Source organism: Centrocercus urophasianus, unplaced genomic scaffold, assembly GCF_019232065.1.
Source record: "Centrocercus urophasianus isolate 14NV4802_14NV808 unplaced genomic scaffold, USGS_Curo_1.0 seq_16, whole genome shotgun sequence".
Classification (NCBI taxonomy): Eukaryota; Metazoa; Chordata; class Aves; order Galliformes; family Phasianidae; genus Centrocercus; species Centrocercus urophasianus.
Genome location: NW_024884711.1, coordinates 41,204,183 through 41,224,701, shown reverse-complemented (window position 1 = coordinate 41,224,701; position 20,519 = coordinate 41,204,183). Strand labels below are relative to the sequence as shown.

Below are 20,519 nucleotides of genomic sequence, written 5' to 3'. Positions count from 1 at the left end.
TCTGCTTTACGACAGACTTCTTTTGGCACAGGGAGATGCACTGCACTGAGCTTTGGCACATTGCTTCAGACATGGAGGAAGTCTGGGATGGGAGACCACAGCCTAAGTGTATTTACCTTGCACTCTGTTTTCATTAGACTTGCTGGAGCTGAAGGGTTCCTCCATTCCCTTTGAATGCCCTGTTTTGTGTGATGATGACTTCGCAAGACGAAATGTCTTCTCTCCTATCCATGTGTTGCTGTCATTCACACTGAGAATCCTGGAGCCTGCGTGTTTTAGTCTGGGGATGAATTAGCATTTTAGTTTTAGTACATCCTGTCCCATAATTATACTGAATGGTTTTTGGAAGGAGAGTCTGAAAACCTACCTATTCCCAAGAATAATGATTTTGGCCTCAAATAAAGGACAGGACAGGACTGGCACTGAAATACTGGAAACTCGGCATATTATGAACTTTAGTGCTGGTACTCTGTGATTTCTTATCCGAACAGAAAGCATTTTCATTTGTATTGCTTTATTTTCCTTGAAGGCAGACTTTGCTCCTGGAGAAAACAGACTGTGGGATCAAAAGAGATCTGGAGAACCAGCCTCAGTGCTCTGGGCCTGCAAGTTTCCATCTGCAGGCTATAATTCAGCTGTGGTGTGTATGTAGAAGGGGAAATGCAGAGCAAATAGCTCAAAGTTTCACTTTTGGCTTTCAGACGCTGCAGCATTTTATTCTCTTTATATCCATGGCTTCTATTTAATTCTCTATCTACCTGTAGCTCTGACTGCACTGTCTTTCAGGGACTGTCCTGGATATCTCTGGTCAATGCAGTAGAGGAACAACACTGCTGTGTACCGCACAGTCCAACCTAGTCCAGGAGAGGACTGGAGACGGTGCCCTTTCCTTTCCCTTTGCCTCTCACATCAACCTATGGGTAGGATACAACACAAACTACAACTTACTAGAAAAGGAAGTATTGGGAAATGTGTGTTTCCTATTAGAAATACAAGTAGTGGCAATAAAACCCAAACAAGGAAGAAAAGAAAAAGCTGTTTAGAAATCTCAGTGCTTGGTTATGCTGCCCTGATTTCTTAGCCATCAGTCTTTTGCTGATACAGGTAGGGCTGGGTAAAATGTCACTGACGCTGATAGATGTAACCTCATTGAGAGCAGCAAAACCACCTGATTTTCTTCTACATGAAACCCGGGCATGAGATCTCACCAAAGCAGAGCCATGTGCAGAGCTAAGGAGCTTCAGTAATAAGAGAAAATCCCACTAATACCTACTGCAACTGAAGTGCAAGCTTTGCAGCCTTACTGCAGAACTGCACAGTTAAGGAGTTAAAATAAAGGATAGGGAAAGTCCCACAATGACTCTGTAAGCACTGGGACAGGACTGCTCAGCAGGTTGGTGGTGGGGCCTCCCATGGGCAAGAAAGGTTGAGCCGTGTCCCATCCCCTGCTGGAAGGAGCTGTGAGAGGGGCACAGACAACCTGCTGTTCCCACAACAAGCTCAGTAGGGTCCAGCCCTCTCCAGATCTTCCTCTTACTGGCAGTCATTGGGATTTCCTGGTGCATCCTTACCATTTCAGAGCTTGTTTGCCATTCATTGTCACTGTGGACATTTTCTATAGGATCTTGGGTGAGCTGACTCTTTTCCTTCAGCTTTTGACGACCACATGGCTCTCCTTTCTTCCATGCTTTAGCAAACTCTAAAGCTGCTCCCCAAACAGCCTCCCTTCTTCTCTGCCCCTTCCCATCCCCATGCTGGAGTTCATTTCTGCAACTAAAGGTCCCATTTTGTATTCTCTGGGAAGATGGTCCATTTCTTTTGGTGCTGTTAGTGCCATTCTGTATCATGTTGTGGATCTCCCTGGGACTGAAGTTGTTTGTGCCTTGTGAATTGTGGTGTGCCATGCACTGCCTTGTTTACTTTCTTCTATAATCACTTTTGAACAGATCAGAAAAACATTCTGATGAAATTCTGTGAGTCAAAAGCAGTTTCAGAGCTGTCAAAACTTCTGGAGATGAATAGAAACTTGCTCTGATGAGATCTCTACTAACATGCACTGATTTTCTGAACCCATTTCTTTCATGGTCCAAAGGCAGCATAGCTTTGTAATGGCTGTGGGATGACACTTTGAGCCGTGCACTCCGTGAGAAAGGATTCTTCACTGAATGGAGTGTCTGCAGGAGCAGCTGGCAGCCCAGCCATACAAAGCACAGGGACTCGCTCTTTCTCTGACCAGTGCCTTCATTTTGGCTGTGCAGAGTGGGAAGGTGTGGCTCAAAGCTGCTGTAGGTGACCGTGCCCAGCACCATCTACCACCTACTAGTGGGAGGCACTGGCAAGACTGCCCAAAGCAGCTTTTAGTAGCAACAGCCTAAAAATCTCGTCTTTCTGAACCTCAGAAGCCAAGATTTCTTCTCTTTCATCTCTCCCCAGAGGGTAAGGAGGTCTTTAGTACAGGCCCAGCTAGATGCATGAGAAACAACCCTGACAAATGGTTTAAATTATAAAGTACAGCAGCGGTGCCAAGTCCTGCAGTACGAGCGCCAAGATTGGGAACGTGGCTGTTCCCCAGCACTTGGCAAGGTGGTGACATCTCGTCACCGCTCTCCGTGAGCGCGAGGCCCACACAGGTACACGGACCAGTTGGCTGGGGCAGGATGCAAAGCAGTGTGGGAAAGCAGGAGGAAGCCTGCCAAGCTTTTCCCAAGGAAAGTCACAGTCACATTTTTTCAGAGGGTTCTGCTCCAATGTGAAATTACTCCTGGTGGCAGACAGAATGCAGCCTCCAAAGCTCTCAATCAGTTACACTGATGTGTCACGTGGGCTCCATCCCAGTTTGCACTGGTAATGAAGGGTGAACGCACAACTATTTACTTCCAGTGAAGCATGGTCCTGACACAGAAAGCTGTGAGAGTGCTTTTGGAGCAAGTGCTGATTGTTGGAAAAGGCACCTGGAACTGCAGGGAAAAAAGGAACAAAAACAAAAACAAAGCCATACAATAAAGAAGTCTGTTTTTACATTTAATTCCTCCTGGGTCCAAAGCAGAAGGATTTTTCACCTTCATTGTAAATAGTACAGCATCTACATAGCTGTATCCATCACCAGTTCTATCTCTTGGTGGGAAGAACCTGCAAGTCAGCTACGGCCAACTTTAAAGCATTACCATGCTAGACATGTCAGTCAACTGTTCAAGAATCCTTTTGTCTCACTACACATTATTCACAGCTCAGTGCCATTCTGCTGTCTTCTTTCAGAGATGGCCAGACATTTAATTTTGAAGGCTGCTACAGGGCATCAGAGCTTTCTATCCAGAAGATCATGCAGATGCATTGTACTGGTTGATTCTCCTTTCCCAGTCAAAAAGATTTTTTCCATTGCCAAAGGCCTCCCAGCTCTTCCCTTCCTTACAAAATGCACGAGTCTTGTACTGCTCTGTAGTTGCTGCAAACATTTAACCTGCAGCTTTTATTCAGGTCAGTACTACAGAATGGAGAATTCACTGCAACTTCCTGCATAAGCTGAAGTGTAGCAGCGTGGCAGGGCTTTCTCCTGAGGTGGGCACTGAGTTTGCCTCAGCTGGATCCTTCTGTATGAAAATATATTTGGAAAAAGAGGTTCAAGAGACAATTATTATGGCAGCCACAGAAAAGAAGCAGAACATCGTGTTCCTCTCCAGGACATGGTGCAAGCCTTATGCCCAGCAGCCATCAGAGTGGCATTGCTTTCTGCCTTTGTCCATTAGTTTCCAATAAAAAACAACTGCAGGCACATTTCCACCCGAGAATCTTTACCTTCTGCCATTTCCAGGCTCCATGGAAATTTCGGTGGCTGGCACCAGATATGCAAGTGAAAGGAAACTCCAATTTTATGAGCAAGTAGAAACTTAAACCAAGCAAGCTGTTTCTTGTATTTTATTTGCTCTATTAAAAAGTCTAGGATTAAAAAAAAAAAATGCTGAATATAAAAATGACATTTACTTTACAGGTGTCTGTAGAAATCTGGGTTTATTTTAAAAATAAATATAAAACCTGCAGAAGGTCTTAATTTGTTTTTGCTACAAAATTCTCTCATTATAAAAGGATGAGGAAAAAAGGCCCAACTAGTTCCTCTTCATTTTATGCTCACTGCTTTAATCCAGTGTTGCAAATGAAGCAACAAACAAAATTCTGAGAAATACAAAAAGTTCCTACAACTACCAAAGCCTCATAATACAACATTCAGCTGAAGCGCAGCGACACTGACATGAAAGGATTTTCATTTCTAAGAAATACGTGGATAAATTAGAGTTTGAGGGTATGTGCATTCCTTTCTCATACTTAATGCACAGTGGCACTTTCACAGGGCACTTTCCAACAACTGGACCTGCTCAGTCCCAATCACCAAAACGTTGTTCCTGCCTGGCAGCAGCACTGCAGGTCACCCAGTGGGCTGGAAACTGGGCAGCACATAGGGCTGGGTGAAAAGGGAGACTTTGGAGGAGAAAAGTCCCCACTGAAGACCATTTGTAAGACCCACAGTTAACTAAGGTACAAAACTGCTGCTTGCCAGGTTCTTTATCCCAGGTTCTTTATGTTTTAGACTCTCATCCCTTATCATTTATCTAAACAGCACAACCTGTGCAGAGGGTGAGGTCAGTGCACTCCCAGATGGTGTTCTGCCTGTCCCTCCTGCAGATGCACAGGGATACACAGGGGTTCCACGTTCCCGAAAGCTGGGCTTGCTGTGTATCTACAACAACTGTGCAGTGCACCATCACTGCAATCAGCAGAGAATTAAAAACACAAGTAAATTTGTCTGCACTCAAAGTAAAAATAAATGTGAAGTTTCAAAATCTCCTGAGCTAAACGCTTTGTAATCAATTAGAACTTTGGCTTCATTTCAACTTAGGCATTTATTTTATAGTACAATGCAAAATATGAACTACATTGTGAATATTATAAAAGCTTTTATTCCAGATGGGAATGCCAGAACATTTCCACTGCTTTTTTTTTTTTTTTTCTCCCTCAAACATATTTCAGCAAGTATGATTTTATGAAAGCAGTTCATCTTCAGCAGAGCTGTGTGCTGATAGAAGAGGGAACTGTTGACTTTTGAAAGTAGAAACGATGCAGCCCATTAATTTTCACATTTGAAGGTTCTGCAGTTCTATTTGCATCATCTCAGCTGTTCTTATAAAACGTGCAAGTGTGTCTGTGTAATAATTCACAGTGGATGTGCCCACTCCTATTAAGGCATTGAACTCCGGCCCACTCTACATGGAGTGGTTCAGTTTTATGTTTTTCTTGTCTCTGTGCCCTTGCGTCAGTTCTGAAATAAGGAAAAGTGGTGATGGAAAAGAAAGCACAAACAAAATGACAAAATTGATAAAATCATCACCATTGCAGAGATGTGAAAAAAAGAACTTTCACTCATTATGCCTCATAAGAAAAGAACTGAAGACACGAAGAAATGATCAGAGGAGGCTTAAGATGAAAAATTCAACCAAAAAACCCAGTTTCCCACAGAAAGAATAATGAAACTAAATTCATTGTGAAAGTGATGGAATTCAAGATGAAACAAAGTTAAAAATGGATGAGTACGTGAAGGATAGGTTTGTTTACTTGCCATTAACCATGGGTCTTCTGCTGAAAAGCTTCCCCAAAGCCCCACTGCTGACAGCCAGGAGCACCTGCCAGTGAGAAGTGACTTTGCTGGCACCTCTCCCACCTGCTCTGCTTTGGGCAGGAGCACCGGGCTGGAAGGACGCAGAGCTGCTCAGCATCTTCACAGAGTTCTGCCCACACCACGCAGGTGCCGGCCTCCACATACAGGAGCACGGATGTGCGCTCCCAGCTCCACATATGGAGGTCTGGGTTCACAAGCCCACCCAGATACTGCGTGGAATTCAGGTATGCATTCAGCTTGGAAAGGCAGGCTTCAGAAGTCAGCAAGTTAAAAGGTGAGAGTCTCACCATAGACTTTTTTTAAGGCGCCTTTCTCAAAAAGATACTGGGCAAAATATTTCTTAAATATGTGTTTTGATTAATAATCTGTTCTGTCTAAGCTATAAAACGTGTTGTGCAACAAGACTGAATGAATATTGCTGTGAGAAATGTTTCCCCTTGTTTGAGTCATTTAAATTTGTAAGCTAATGTAAGTTTTTGTATTAAATAATGTACTGTGTGCAATCTTCTTTCTTGTAAAGCACTTTGAAGCTTTCGAAGGGCACTCTAGGTTAATAAATAATATGGTATTCTTTGCCAGAACTGTAGGGCATTTCCCATAAGTTCTGAATTTTCTTTGCCAGAATTGCAACACGTTGCATGCCAAATCCTGCACACAAATGCTCTGTATGTGGCAAATCCATATTGGTAAAGACCAGAGGCATGGCATTCCTGGATTTCTTAAGGAGGATGGAAGAAGGGAAAAAAGTGGGAGGAAATAATGAGGGAGAGGAAGACAGAAATTTGTCTGAGCATTAAAAAAACCAACACCACCCCAACCAACCCATAAGCCATACTTCGTTATTGTCAATGTCATTACTGTCAAAACTGTTGGCTGCATGCAGCACAGACCCATGGGTACCCAGAGGTGGGTCTTCAGCTCCTCCTTCACTTATGGAAACCAGGCCTCCATTTTTGTCCTTGCTTTTGATTCTTCAAAACCATCAGCTTCTGAAGGTCAAAACCCCTGAAATCCTTGTTTCTCTGAGCTTACGATAATGTTAGCAGAGAAACTGTGAGACCAGAGAACCACAGCCAGGATTACTACTATTTAACAGGCTGTGAAGACAAATCCTTCTCTTCAGGCAGAGTTGTGGATGCATTTCATGTGTCCTTGGCTACTGAACCCAGACCCATATTTTTGGAAAGAGAACACTTGGCCTTTTCGCAGTCTACCCCACGGATAAGTAGGCTTCTATTTCTGTACCTTGGAAGAAGAGGATTAAAAAGCATAAGACGCCGAAATGAAGTCAGTACGTTTGACTGCATATTGCAGAGGTTACATTAATGAAGGACACCAGGAGTTTAAAATTATTTCAGTTGCCATTTTCTTGATTTAATTTCCTTTTCGCAATAAGCACCAACGAAGAATCGCAACATTTCTCGCTAGCTGAGACTGAACATCCACAGCAGTTAAAAATGCCAAGGCGTTCTGCCCTTCTCTTTGTTAAAGAAATTAGTGACAAAAGTATTTAATCACCCAGCAACAAACAGCTCATTTAGAAGGCACTAAAACCTACCTAGAGCAAATCGGGCCTAAGCACCGAGATTCACCAGAGTTCAAACGATCAACTGAAATTAAAACTGAACTCCACATTCTGCAATATTAAATGAACGTTTTGCACCGTGGCTTTTTTTGAGGTGGCAAGAAATGAGTGTAAAACCTTTACTGTTGCCAGAATTAAACTGCTTGGAAAAAAATATCCTGTGGGTTACCATTTGTTGCCATGATTTACAAAGATAAGGTCGATAGTCTGCATCAATTTCATGCTGAAGTTTTAAAGGAAAGAAGCTTTCTGCAGAGTTTGTAGATTTCTGCATAATGGACTGTGTTGTGGCAAACAGGACTAAGTGATGCTCCCTCACAAGCTTTTCAAGAAAGTTTGCACATTTCTTCAGATTCATCTGCTGCGAGTTAAGACTCTCCCCTCCGTTACTCCTGTCGATCCAATAAAAAGCTGATATGCTATCTAAAATCAAAAGGCAGAGAGAGGGGTGGGTGCAAAACATGTTTTCTAGAGAATGAAGAGTGAGAAGTAACTGGGTGCTACTGTTACAGTTCACAAGAAAAAGCCTTCCCAGGCAGCACTTCATCACCTCTTCCGTGCTTTGCTCCAGTCTGTGCTCAAGAATGGTAACGAGACGAAGCATATCAAAATGGTAGTCTGTGTCAATGAACATGACTTCGACTTCCAGTCCCCCTCCTGATTTTGGAATGATGCAGCGGGCTATCAGGTGATAAAGCATTTCAGTTTTTCCTGTTCCTTCTGGACCATGGAATTCAATGACATCTCCTGTTCATAAACAAAGAACAAGCTGTCACACGAGGGCTCCGAGTCAACTCTCAGTGTTCATGAACCAATACTCACTATTCCACTCATTTGAAAAAGCATTTTCGAAAGCTTTGAGAGACATAACAATTGTTTAAATGCTAGTATGCATCTACCAAGAGAAAATCAAACTGTCCTGTGCTTGTCTGCTATCTGCACACATCACAACATCCCACTGGAACAGGTGACCGTAAGGAGAATGCCTGTATATTTAACACATACTCTTTTCTGTGTTCATCACGTGAAGCTGCTTCTTTCAACAAGAGGAATTCACAGATTACCTTAATTCCAGGCAATGATTCTCCTGTTGGAAGCAGAGGTTCTCTGTTCACAACTTTCTATAGCGGTGATGCAGGAATAGAGAATCAATTGCAACTGCACTTAAACACGTTTGTTCCTGCCTGAGTTAACAGGGGTTTTCAAGTCACTGCTTAACTTACAGATGATATCCTTGCTTGCAAGTGCATACAGCACCAAGATGCAGTTTGGGAAAAGTGTGGCAGTGAAGAACTAAGCTCCTCACCCACTGCAAGTGTTTAAAGCCATTAACACCTGATGTAACAATGCACCCATTTCAATGGCACTCAACCGCCCACCTCTCCCTACTGAAATGCCCTGCTTATCCAACACTGCAATCTCATTTTTCTGAATTTCTGCTACTTCAAAATTTATTTTAAAAGCTGGATTGCCTCCCAATATTTTCAGAAATTGCAATATCCAACTCCACCACTTGCAGCCAGTCACCGCTCTGCTGTGCCACATACAGCGTTGCACCGGTGACACAACACAACACTGGTGCAATTGTAACACCCAAAGGAAGAAGTCCTAAACACGCTGGGTAGGTCATGCCCCCACAGCTCAGATCTGTTGAAATCTTCAAGAAGATTGTGTCAGCTATCTGTCATTAAAGAGCAAAGCGTGCATTCTGCTTGCTACTGGCTTCAGCACAAGCTTTCTGCTGCCCCAAATGGCATTGCTGAACCCAGGTCAATGGCTGGCTTAGGCCAACACGCAATGCAGACTGTTAGACCGACCTTCACACAACACACCTTCAAAGAATGCAGCAATTCCATGCCCTTTCAGAAGCAGCAGTGGAAATCCGATTTGCTATTCGTAGTGATGCAAATCCATCATTCTGTGCAGTAAGCGTTTGACTTCATCCACTTGAAAATGTTTTATCAAAAGCTCTCTACTATTTCCATTAGTGCCATACACAGAACATTGGTGGGGCCTCTTCTGGGCTGAGCTAACAGACTTAAGTAAAACTTATAGCTCGATGAAGAGCTTTTGTGCTGGCTTATAAATTCTAACAGCAAGACTTAAAGTTTGTTCCATGTTGCTAAACAAGATGTGCACCCAGGTTGGAGTTTGACCAAAACACTTAAGTTATGCTGATGATCTGTACAGAAAAACAGTTTGGGCTATAAGAAAACCTCAAGGGAGCAGGGCACTTCTGTGCCTTCGTGATTACTGAAGGGACTGCCCACAAAAAGAACTGATGCAAAGCAGAACCCATTTATAGGAGTAACTATAAATGCAGGGTTTCCTTCAATTAGAGGCCAGGCTGCTACAGTAAGATAAGGAAGGGAAATTCATCCTTCTGGATCAGAGCAGACAAACGATGACACAGCAGTGCAGGAAGTATGGCCAGCAGTGCTTTCAAAAAGCCACTGACACTATCTCTCACATTAGGTCATGGAGGAAAGCGAGGGATCAGGACCAGCATCATCCATTAATGTCAAAGCACTCCGAAGGGAGGATTAGTATAGAAGTACTGCTCAAAGGATGGAAGCAGCCCGAGAGACTGAGTAGGAATAGACACTTTAACATGGAAGAAAGATAATGGGAAATTGTTGTGTTAGAATTCGTGTTGCCTGACATTCACAGTATCAGTGAAGGAATGTTCCATGAGATTGGCAGAACATGCGAAAGACAACCCTACTGGGTTAAGTTAGGCTGGGAAGGTTTGACAGATCAAGGTGGATTATCAGAATTATTTGATAAGAAATTCAGCACTGATAGATTGAAGAAGCATGTTTTAAAGGGCAACCCAACACACCACTGGGCTCTTAACAGCTTGAACTACTGACAAAACAGAACAGGCCCACGATGGGCAGACTGAACAACACCTCTGCTATGCAGGATAAGCTAAATGATGTTCTGTAAACATCAGTATTCATATAACACTAATGTATTTTAAAACAAAATGCTGTGCTCCATCCTAGCCATCAGTTCTGTGTCACTGTTAGAACCACAAGAGTCCTGAGACTTTTCTGTACTCGTTATGCTCCTGAATGCTGGTCAATCTGTTTTGTGATGCTGCGTTCAGAAGCGGGCTGTTGGAATCCTCAGCAGCAGCACTGCAGGTTTCGTACCATCAAATACCTTGAAGTTACCAGGCTAGTAATTTATCACACCGTGTAGAAGCCGTCATATTTGTAAGTGGGGTAGAAAGGCATAATATTTATTTCAAATTAATTCTGGGTGTTACACTACTGCTGCACATCAGAGCTTTGTATGGACACCCACACCTTCTTGCCAATGGCACAGGAGAAATATGACTGGCTACAGAGGAAGCTTATTTAAAGCTCATGTCATTTTTGCTCTATTCCAAAAGAACTCAAATGGTCTGTAATTAACACACGTGTTCTTAAATATACGATTCCATCATAATTGGAAGCAGTGACTGGAATATCACAGCAGGACCTCTATTAACAGTCCCTATTTCATAATATTCTGACACACGTGTTACGAACACTGAACTGTGATGTAACCTTTGTATGGCTTATTGAAACTTTATATATTCATGCTGCTTTGTTTCAAATACCATCAGGAAAGAAAAATTTAGGTCATTGCATTGCTTTCATCTCACCATTCTTTCATGGGCCATGTAGAAAGACCCACTGAAAATGAGGTTTTTGACAAACTGAGGCAGACATTCAACAGGGACTGGATAATGAGAATGCATGTGAAAAAAACACATGAACTCATAAATAAATATACTGTGGTACTAAAAGACAAAGTAAAAATATAATAAAAGTTGAAGTCCATATATATATATATATATATATATATATATATATATATATATATAAAGATTTCTGCTAACATTACACAACTCCATTAGTGTCAGCCAAAAAGCATGAGCAGCACAGATAATAATTCATGCCATTGGTTAAAAGCAAAAGAAAAAGAGAAGTGCTTTATAAGTTCAGTGAATGTATTGGCACAGAGAGAAACCGGTGATGAAATCAAAAAGTTCCCATCCATCTCAGAGCAGAGGTTCTGGAGGAGTGTTTGGACAGCCTTGAACAACCCACAGAGCTCTAAGATCAAGGCAGATATGTTATGAATGGAACTATAAAACCCTGCTGACTGAAGCAGTGAGGGCAATTACTGGCCCCCAAGAGAGGCTTCTCATAGGCTGTTCTACCAGGATGTGCCCCGTTCAGCCTCAATTGTTTCTTAAATGTGAAGTACAAAAACAGACCAAAATATAGCATTTTCTAATCCTGCATTTTTAAAAAAGAAAAGTATTTCATCTCAAAAAAGAAATCCCCAATAATAAAACTTCAGGAGGCATTTGAAGCATACACCATTTTCAGGATTCTTCTTGCAGGTAACAAAACAACTCAGAATGGAGAGTATTTAAATCACCTTCTATTCTCTGCTCCATTCACAATGACTTACCAATATCTCTCTGCCCTTTGTCTTTGTTATATCACATTTGAAACTTTTGTGCGTAGGAATCATATATTGCTGAACTCTTAATGTAGTCCCAAGTGCTGCAAAATAATACACAAATGGGCTCACAGAGACTGCGTTTGTAGACTGAGAATCATCCCTCATCCAATTACCTTGATTCTTTTTATTGCTTTTTCTTCTATTTCATCTGAACCTGCTATAATTTGTGGCAATCCAAATTGCAGACATGTTGATAAGTGCTGCAGCCACACACTTCTCATATTAAGTCTATTCATTCATTCATGTACATATAGATAGATAGATATTCAACAGCAGTAGTACCTCACAGCATGAGCCTTTCAGTTTCTGATTCATCTGCCTTTGTTATCAGGTATTCCAAGCTTTGTGTACTCAGAACAGCCTTTTCCACTGGAAATCCATGGAATTTCACAACCTGGAAAAGCTGTCCAACAACATCCTGGATTTTCAAGGAATTACTGGATGAGTTCCTTTCCATTGAGCTCAGTAACTTCTTTCATTACAACTCTTACACTGACAGGTTTGCACAAATACATTAAAGATACATTTTTACCATGAACAGGAGATCCTTCCTCAGCAAACAGATTAGGTTCAAGGTTTTTCAGAGAACTTCTGCCCTCAAGGCGCGCAAGCAGCTTTAACAAAAAGACAGAAGAGACATGCTGTTACCTCAAAATAATGGAGCTTGGGAATCACTTGCAAAGGATTCCAACAACAGGGAGTTTTCAATGACATTTCTATTTTAAAATGTTTTCATAAATACATATGCAAACCCACAATATGGAGAACAGCAGCAGAAGTCTCCATCTTACCAACGCAGGTCCAATGGCAGTAAGGAACAGATTTACACCAGGAGAAATAAAGGAGAAACAGAAGAACAAACGCGAAAGCTACACAGGCAGACTAACAAGAGGGATTATCATAGAATCACAGAATGGCCTGGGTTGAAAAGGACCACAATGATCACCTACTTTCACCCACCCCTGCTACATGCAGGGTCACCAACCAGAAGACCAGGCTGCCCAGAGCCACATCCAGCCTGGCCTTGAATGCCTGCAGGGATGGGGCATCCACAGCCTCCTTGGGCAACCTGTTCCAGTGTGTCACTACCCTCTGTGTGAAAAACTTCCTCCTAATATCCAACCTAAACCTCCCCTCTCTCAGTTTAAAAACATTCCCCCTTGTCCTGTCACCATCCACCCTCATAAACAGCCATTCCCATTTCTGTTTATATGCTCCCTTCAGGTACTGAAAGGCCACAATGAGGTCTCCCTGGAGCTTTCTCTTTTCCACGCTAAACAAGCCTAGTTCCCTCTACCTTTCTTCATAGGAGACAACCTCTGATATAGAGCAGTGCAGGCATCAGATAGAACAAGAGGACAGAAGATTATGTGTAACAATCATCACCTGCACACTACTGGTTGAGGTGAAGCATTACCCACCGTGAGTCTTAGCACACTTATGTGTAAAAACATGCACATTCATTTGAAAAGTTGTGCAGAACTCCCATGGGCTACCACTCCTATTGCATTAGAGCTACTTGTTCAAACACAGTATAGATTAAAAACAATCCAAAGCAATTAGCCACCAATGGCTTTTCAAGAACCTGTGTAAAGCAAGTCCAGATTTGTAAAGCGAATTCCTCCAAAGTGCACTGCAAAGCGAGCCCATTGTAAAACAAGTTAGCCAAAGTTCATGGACAGTTTCTTAAACTGACAGGTATCTGCAGATACCCAGCAGATACTCACCCAACTCTACAGTGCAGTTTTGGCACAGGAGAATCAGCACTTCACCCAATGCTCTTGTTCCCCATGAGTAGCAACACACGTGGGAAAGGACGCTCTGGGATGCCCGCAGCACTGCCAGTGCCAAGTATTTAATTCTGCAGGACACCCAGCTGTCATTTAAAGATTTCAGCAAAACCAAAAGAAATCTTGTTTGGTTTTATTGCATCCTCCTTAAAGCCAGTCATGGAACGAGCACAAAGCTTTAAATGTACACCATCTTATCTCACTTTCCTCCCTGCTGTATCAAGGAGGAGCTTTTGCTCTGAATTCTCTTAAAAGCTGTTTAAACAGTTATGCGCTTGTGTTTGCCTTTAATAGCGGAATAAAGCCGCATTAAAGGGCCCTGAATTTACTTGAAGTGATCATGATGGAAATCTAAGTGTGACATTTCCATTGACATTTTAGCATTCCGTTCCATTAAGAAAATGTCAATGTGTTCACCTTTGTTTGCTCGTTCCCACATCACCAGGAGAGCTTTCTGACGAGCCCACCGAGGGGCCACGAATCGCAGGGGCTGACCTCGCTGTGGACCTGCAGACTCTCCTGCCACACAGCCCGTGTTTGTGCAGCAAACTGAACACACCAAGAACTCTTGAGTATTTGGGGAACCAGTAGGGTTCTGCAAGCTGGGTGAAGCAAACAGCTGGATGGACATGTAAAGAGAACATAGAAACATTTCTGAGCCCCTACACACGCACCCAAAATGCAGTTATGGCCACCCAGACCGCAGCAGCAGCCCCAGTCCATGGCAGGAGAAGCTTCCCCAGCAGCAGGGCAAGGGCTCCTGCCCCCCTCATGTGGCACTGCAAGCTGTCACAGCCAGGAAACCACCACAGGCTGCTGCTCCTGATGCCCTTTAGCTCCCTGCAACAGGACGGGGGCTGGGAGCAGCAGCACTGCCAGACTGCAACACAAGGCCCCAAGGAAACACATCCCTGCAGCCTGCTGCTCCCTCATTTATCTCTACACTAACAAATACACTCCCTGCAGACTTTTTTTTTCTGGAAACGAAGAGCCCCTTTCTCTTCTCAGACTATCACCTCTTCAGCTTCCTGCCACAGCACTGGAAACACACAGCAGAGCAGTGCTATTGTTTAAATACGAATCCGTCATTGTTTAAATGAGTTTATGCACTCATTTTAAATAACTACAGGTGCTCACTTTGAGCAGTCCTCCTGTAGGTAATTTATGGTAATTTGCTGATGATAGCACACCTGTGTTTTTATCTAACTCCTATTTACTTCTGAGTTCTGAAGCAGAATCTCCAAAGGCACTTGCCTCATTAGTGTCACACTGTGAGCAGTGGGGTTTCTGGCAGAAGGAACGAACAATTTGCCTTCCCAGCTCACAAGGGTTTGTCCACACGCTGACAGAAGTGACAGCAGCTGAGCTGTACCGTGATGAGACAGCAGACAGGGATCCCTCACCTCTGCAGGCACAGACAGTGACAAGGCGGGTTTTCCCAAACCAGCAGGAGCTGCCTTGGCTGTGTTCCAGGGAAAGCGTTTCCATGTTGCCTACTTACACAGTCTTCTAGATAATGGGGGAAAGGGAACACCTATGGGGATTAAAGGGTGGCCTCAGTGATGGAGGTCAGGTGTCTCAGAAGAGCTATGGGTAAAGCCCTGCCATGCAAAAAGCATGGAGAAAAAAGCACCCATAATTTGAAATCGTGTAATTCAGACTTCTGATTCTGTAATTTAGCTGTAGATGCTCTTCCTTTATAATGCTCTTTCATCATCTTTCATAGAAAACATCACCTTTTAGCAACATCCTGGTGGCAGGTCTTCCCTTGTATGCATTCTTGAGAAGTGCAATTATCCATGAATGAAACTGCACACAGGTGTGCATGCAGGAGTAGGGAATAAGCTATCCAGCATGAGTTAATTGTCATCAATGTCATTAATGACAATGCTCAAATATTTCAATGTTTTTTATGATTTATCAATGCCATCTTTTTAATAAAGAAACAAGCATTTGAGCAGTCCCATCAAGTAAAACATCACACGCTCGCACCATATAAGTCTCAACAAAGTTGGGCATAAAGGTAAGCATATGTGTAGGCCTTGTCAGAAATGAGATATTACTTAATTAAAATGTTAAAGAAATTCAAATTAAATACTTGAACTCTGCTAAGGGCTGTGAGCTAACCTACAGGCTATTTGTAAGTACAAATCTATTTCATGCATGAGACAAATCTTAATTCTCAACCACCTCAACTGCTCCACCTGAACTTCTGTAAACTTTGGGCACGAAGATGTGTGCTAGCAATTCATCACTTATTTGTGATGTACCAATGGCGTTTTATGAGACGTTTTAATTTGTTGCATTAATTTCACTAAAGAATAAAATTGCAAGGCTGTGATCTCCGTATAATCCTCACTAAAATCAGATCTTAAGCACCAGGATGTCGGAGGAAGCTTATTTTCAATGAAATGCCGCTTGAAGGGCTTTACCTGGATGGTGCGCATGGCTCCTATGGAGGCAGTGGGGTTGCTATCCCTGGGGGGTCCCAGAGCCATGCAGATGTGGCAGAGAGCCATAGCCACTGGGTACAGTGGGGTGGGCTGGGATTGGACCTGGTGATCTGAGAGGTTTTTTCCAACCTTCACGATCCTGCGATTGCACTGTAAGACTCCATCAACCCATCGGCTATGGGTTCCTACCTCGCTCAGGTTTGGTCATCAGTGAGTGTCAAAAACCCTTAAGAACAGAAGTCCCTTACAATAAAATGGCGTTTTAACGCACAATAATTAAGACCACTCGTGTTGCTACGCTTTTATGTGCTCCACGCAGCGTTATTGCGACAGGGTAACACACAAACTTCCAGGTAATTAACTTACTGATTACAAGCAGGAATAACAAACGCCTCAGGAAAGGAAAAACCCGAAGAGCCCCCAAACTGAACCCCCTTGCGTCTGAAGACCAGGATTCTACCATCCGCACAGCACGTAAACCACCACCAGCCTTTCCCCCTCCGTTTCACGGCTTTTCTTCCTCACAGCACCCACTGCACCGTTCGGGAGCGGCAGAGCAAAGAAAACCCTCGTAAAGACATCACCGCCACAGCTCCAAGCACTCCCGCCTTACGCCGCCACAGGCGCAGCCCTGCAGCCCGCCGCTCCCCTCAGGCACTGCCCGCCCCCTCCCGGAGCCGTGCTCCAGGGCAGGCGGGGGGAAGGGCGGCGGAGCGGGGGCGGGCGGGTGCGGCTGGGCCGCTGCCCCTCCCCTCACGCACCGCCCTCGCGGGGCCCGACCGACGCGGGGGCGCCCAGCCCAGCCCGCGTGGTTACACGGCGCCCGCCCTCAGGGGGCGGGATGGGGCCGGCTGCTCCGTTCCCTGGGCCGAAAGGAGGCGCAGCGCGCAGCCGCTGTCGCCAAGTGGACTCCCTGGGGGTTCTGAGGGGAGTGGGGGCAGCGCCTCACCTGAGTGCCCGACTCCGCCCTCCGGAACGCGTCACCCATGGCGCGGCCGGGGGAGGGGGTGCCGCTCCGCTCCCGATCCCCCTCCGGCCCGGCGGGCTGCGGGAGCTGCGCAGTCGCGTTGCGGCTGGGCGGCAGCTGACGGTGCCGTGCGCGTGCGCGGTTCGAGCCGCGGGGTGGGCGGTTCGGTGGCGGGTTCGAGGTTCGAGTCCGTTGGTGTCTGTGGCGCTTGGTGTTCCCGTGGGCGCAGTCTCTGCGGGGAGGCGGATGTTTGTTTCTTTTTATAAAAAAGGTTTATCTCCGTTGTAGGTCGTTTGTTTTTCTCTTGAGATGGAAGTGGGCGTTTAGGAACGCCTGCGGGCCTTGGGCAGGGCTGGCAGCATGAGGCGCGGTGCCTGTCAGCACAGGAGGCCGCAGCCCCGCCCTGAGCCACCGCAGCGTGCCGTGCCGGGCTCCGTGTTTGCCGCGGGCATCCCTGTGGCTTCTAGGAGAAGTCCTGCTTCCCAGTTCTACACAGAAACGTGAGCAGAGCAGACTGCTGTGTGCAGAAGTGGCTGGAGCTGAGGTGACTCAGAGGAAACTCATATGCGTGGCAGTCATTGAACTCCGACGCTGGCAAAATTAGCCTTGTAGAAGCCGGCTATCAATTATGGCTTATATTTAAAAAAATTTGGGATGTTTTACATGCATACCTCTGGATGAGCTGCCTCGCGTGGCATGCAGTGCTCCAGGGCAGGATCCCAACGACCAGTGAGGCTCTGGTGGTTGGTCGTGGCCCATTGGTCTCAGCTGTGCTGGGGGAAACGTGGAGAACCTGTTTGTGTTTTCCCTAGACTCGGTGCTAGCCAGCAGGGATAAGTATAGCAATCCCACTCCCTGTATCTGCATATCAAAGGACAGCAGTGATACCATCCCTTTGGGATGAGGGAGGTTATCAGTGATACTGCACGTTCTTACAGATTGGAGGAGAAACCACCAGTGGAGTTCTTTGTTTCTTCAAAGAGGTGAAGTTTGTCTACATAAAAAGTCTCTCCTGGAGTGAGATTGAATCTACCACGAATCAGAAAAACCTAACCTCAAATCGAAGGCGTAGGCTTTGTTTACTTTTTCAACCTTCTTTCAGCCCCCAAATCACTCCCTCTAATTCAAAACACCCTGTTGTTGCCACCTCGTTCAAGGTTTTTAGCTGAATGCCACTTACTTCCACAAAGACAGGCAATTTAATCTCATTCAAAACAGTACTTTCAGCATCATGTTCTCAGTGTCCAATGTCTCATTAAATAACAAGAAGTAAGTACTCTTTTGGACAGCTGTTGTAGGCTTTCTTATTCTCTGGGTATAAATACATGTAAAATTATCAAAAGCAAAGGTGATTAGCTCTTTAGTATTAAATCAGTAAGGTTGGAAAAGGCTACTATCATCTAGTCCAACCATCACGGCATCCCCACCACGTCCATTAAACCATGTCCCTCAAAAAGGTAAGAAAGACCTGGGTGGCTCCATGGGGACACACAGCATGAAATGCAGTTTTGAAGGTCAGACAACCTTAAGAATTGTGTGCCTGATTGTTCTTACAGTACCATAGAGGTCTGGATTGTGTTCCCTGGAAGTATTTAAAAGGTTTCTTAATTAGAAGTGATTGCCCTTGAAGCTGACTGATGATTGAACCTAACCCGACAGTAGAGCAGACTCACTGTGTGTTATGACAAAGACACTACTCATTGCATCAACCATGTGATTTGATTTTTTTTTTTTTAATTATAGCCTCTTTGTTGCTGTTCTCTAATTAAAGCCATTGCACTAATTTAAAAAAGCGATTGCTGTTTGAATTCGGAAACATAAAATACACATAAATGTCAGTTGGCTGAAACCCACTCCTACCTCATCACTAATCATTGTCTGTATCCTGGTAGGGTCCTATGGGAACTCTGCGTGGGTGAACACAGTTTTGGTATTACAATCTAATGCAAGATGAAGTATCACAGCTGAGTAGAGATCAAGTGACAAAGATTCCAGAAAGAGAGGCTAAAAACGTTGAACTCACCAGAGCAGTAAAAAAACCCAGGTATTTATTGGCCTGATATGTTTAGTACATAACAGAAACATGTAAATCAAGTAAGTGGTCATCTTGATAGGCAGGTTGCAGTAACCAGCTCTCTTATGTTACCTTTGCATTCATGTGCTGAATATATTGAGGCTGGCATTATTAATTTGGAAAACTGATACTTGCTCTGACAGTGCTCTGCCTTAATAAAGAATCACATTTTTGCTTTTTACGTTTATTTATCAGTACAGTTACTTTTCTTGGCAGATAGAAAGTGAGGTTTTGGCAACTATACATATTTCAACCTTTAACCAGCCCCACGCCTTACACAGATCTTTGTCTACCAAAGTCCCTGCACTTCAGCAGTCAGCACCGTTGGCATCTTATCAAATGCAGTATTGTATTTTTTTTCAAACTTGCCAATGTATTTCTCATCCATTTGCCTTTTTTGGTTTTCTATGTGTACAGTAATCTCTGTGTTTACCTTGTTCCTTTAGAGAAAAACATTAACGTGGGTAAGCAAGAAGACTCTCTACCATTGGCTTCATCAAAGATAGATAAGAATCGACTCTGTTTCTGCTTTGTTTTGTTCTGTTTACATTCTTTTTTATTTCTCTGCAGCATTCCTGAGCAATAGGGAGCACCAGGAATACAGTATCCTACCTGCGCCTTATTCTGTTTTTCTACTACAAAGAAGAATCCTCCTTAAGACAGAATCCTCCTTAATGCAGTATGGCTATAAGTAGATCATTCTATCCAGGGACTCTATGCCCCAGCACTCCTGTTTCTACAGGCAGAAAATTAGTCTTCCTTTGTTTGGCATGTGGGGAGCCTCAGGGTGCCCCTTGAGCCATAGGCACTGTTTATGTAGCAATTCAGCAGCAAGAGCAATGACTTTTCTAATAGCAGAAAGATCAGGCTCTAGGAGTGTGCATCTCTGTCTGCACAAAGTGCACATTGTGGAGAAAATTCCTCTTTCCCAATATATATTTTGAACATCTTCCACAGTGAGAGGTTTTCCCCTGCACGTGTTTAAGACATTCACGGTTGAGAGAGAAAATGATGGTGCTAGAGAGGAAGGCATTTAAAGCGGAGTTGCAGCCTCAAGCAGAATGATCTTTTAATATTATTATTATTTTTTGTATTTGCTTATTTATCCATTCGTCATTACTAATTTCAGCCAACAGAAGGAAGCTGGGTTGGGTTCTGGGGAAGGAAGGACTTGCATGAATGCCCTGGGGCTGTAGAGACCTGAGTCGACTGTTTATATAAACATTAGTTAATTTTTTTTTAAGACACAAAGTCCTAACCTTAAATTGCCAGTTGGTCTGCAATACAGAGACAGCCCAGAGACTTAACACCCCATCCTGGAACAAGGCCTGAGGTAAGAGCAAAACAATGGGGAGAAGCACAAAGCAAACCAGTGTGGTGACAAGAAATGTAGACTGTGTGAGGATGTTTGCAAAAAGGTTCAAATACATCAAGTTTTTATATTTAATTAGGTAATAG

General features: G+C 44.0%; 1 protein-coding gene across 3 annotated transcripts; it reads right to left on the bottom strand.

Annotated features, from left to right (window-relative positions):
* Positions 1-7,007: 7,007 nt before the first annotated feature.
* XRCC2 (X-ray repair cross complementing 2) lies at positions 7,008-17,049 on the bottom strand. 3 transcript variants are annotated; one of them, XM_042817371.1, is made up of 3 exons: positions 16,970-17,049; positions 12,310-12,391; positions 7,008-7,997 (listed from the first exon to the last, which is right to left on the bottom strand). In XM_042817371.1, exons 1-3 carry the CDS (start codon positions 17,006-17,008, stop codon positions 7,282-7,284), a joined length of 837 nt encoding a protein of 278 aa, XP_042673305.1. In that variant the 5' UTR covers positions 17,009-17,049; the 3' UTR covers positions 7,008-7,281. The 3 variants fall into 3 exon arrangements, with proteins under 3 accessions (XP_042673305.1, XP_042673306.1, XP_042673304.1); XM_042817372.1 differs by lacking the exon at positions 16,970-17,049 and adding an exon at positions 16,481-16,632; XM_042817370.1 differs by lacking the exon at positions 16,970-17,049 and adding an exon at positions 16,000-16,363.
* Positions 17,050-20,519: the final 3,470 nt, after the last annotated feature.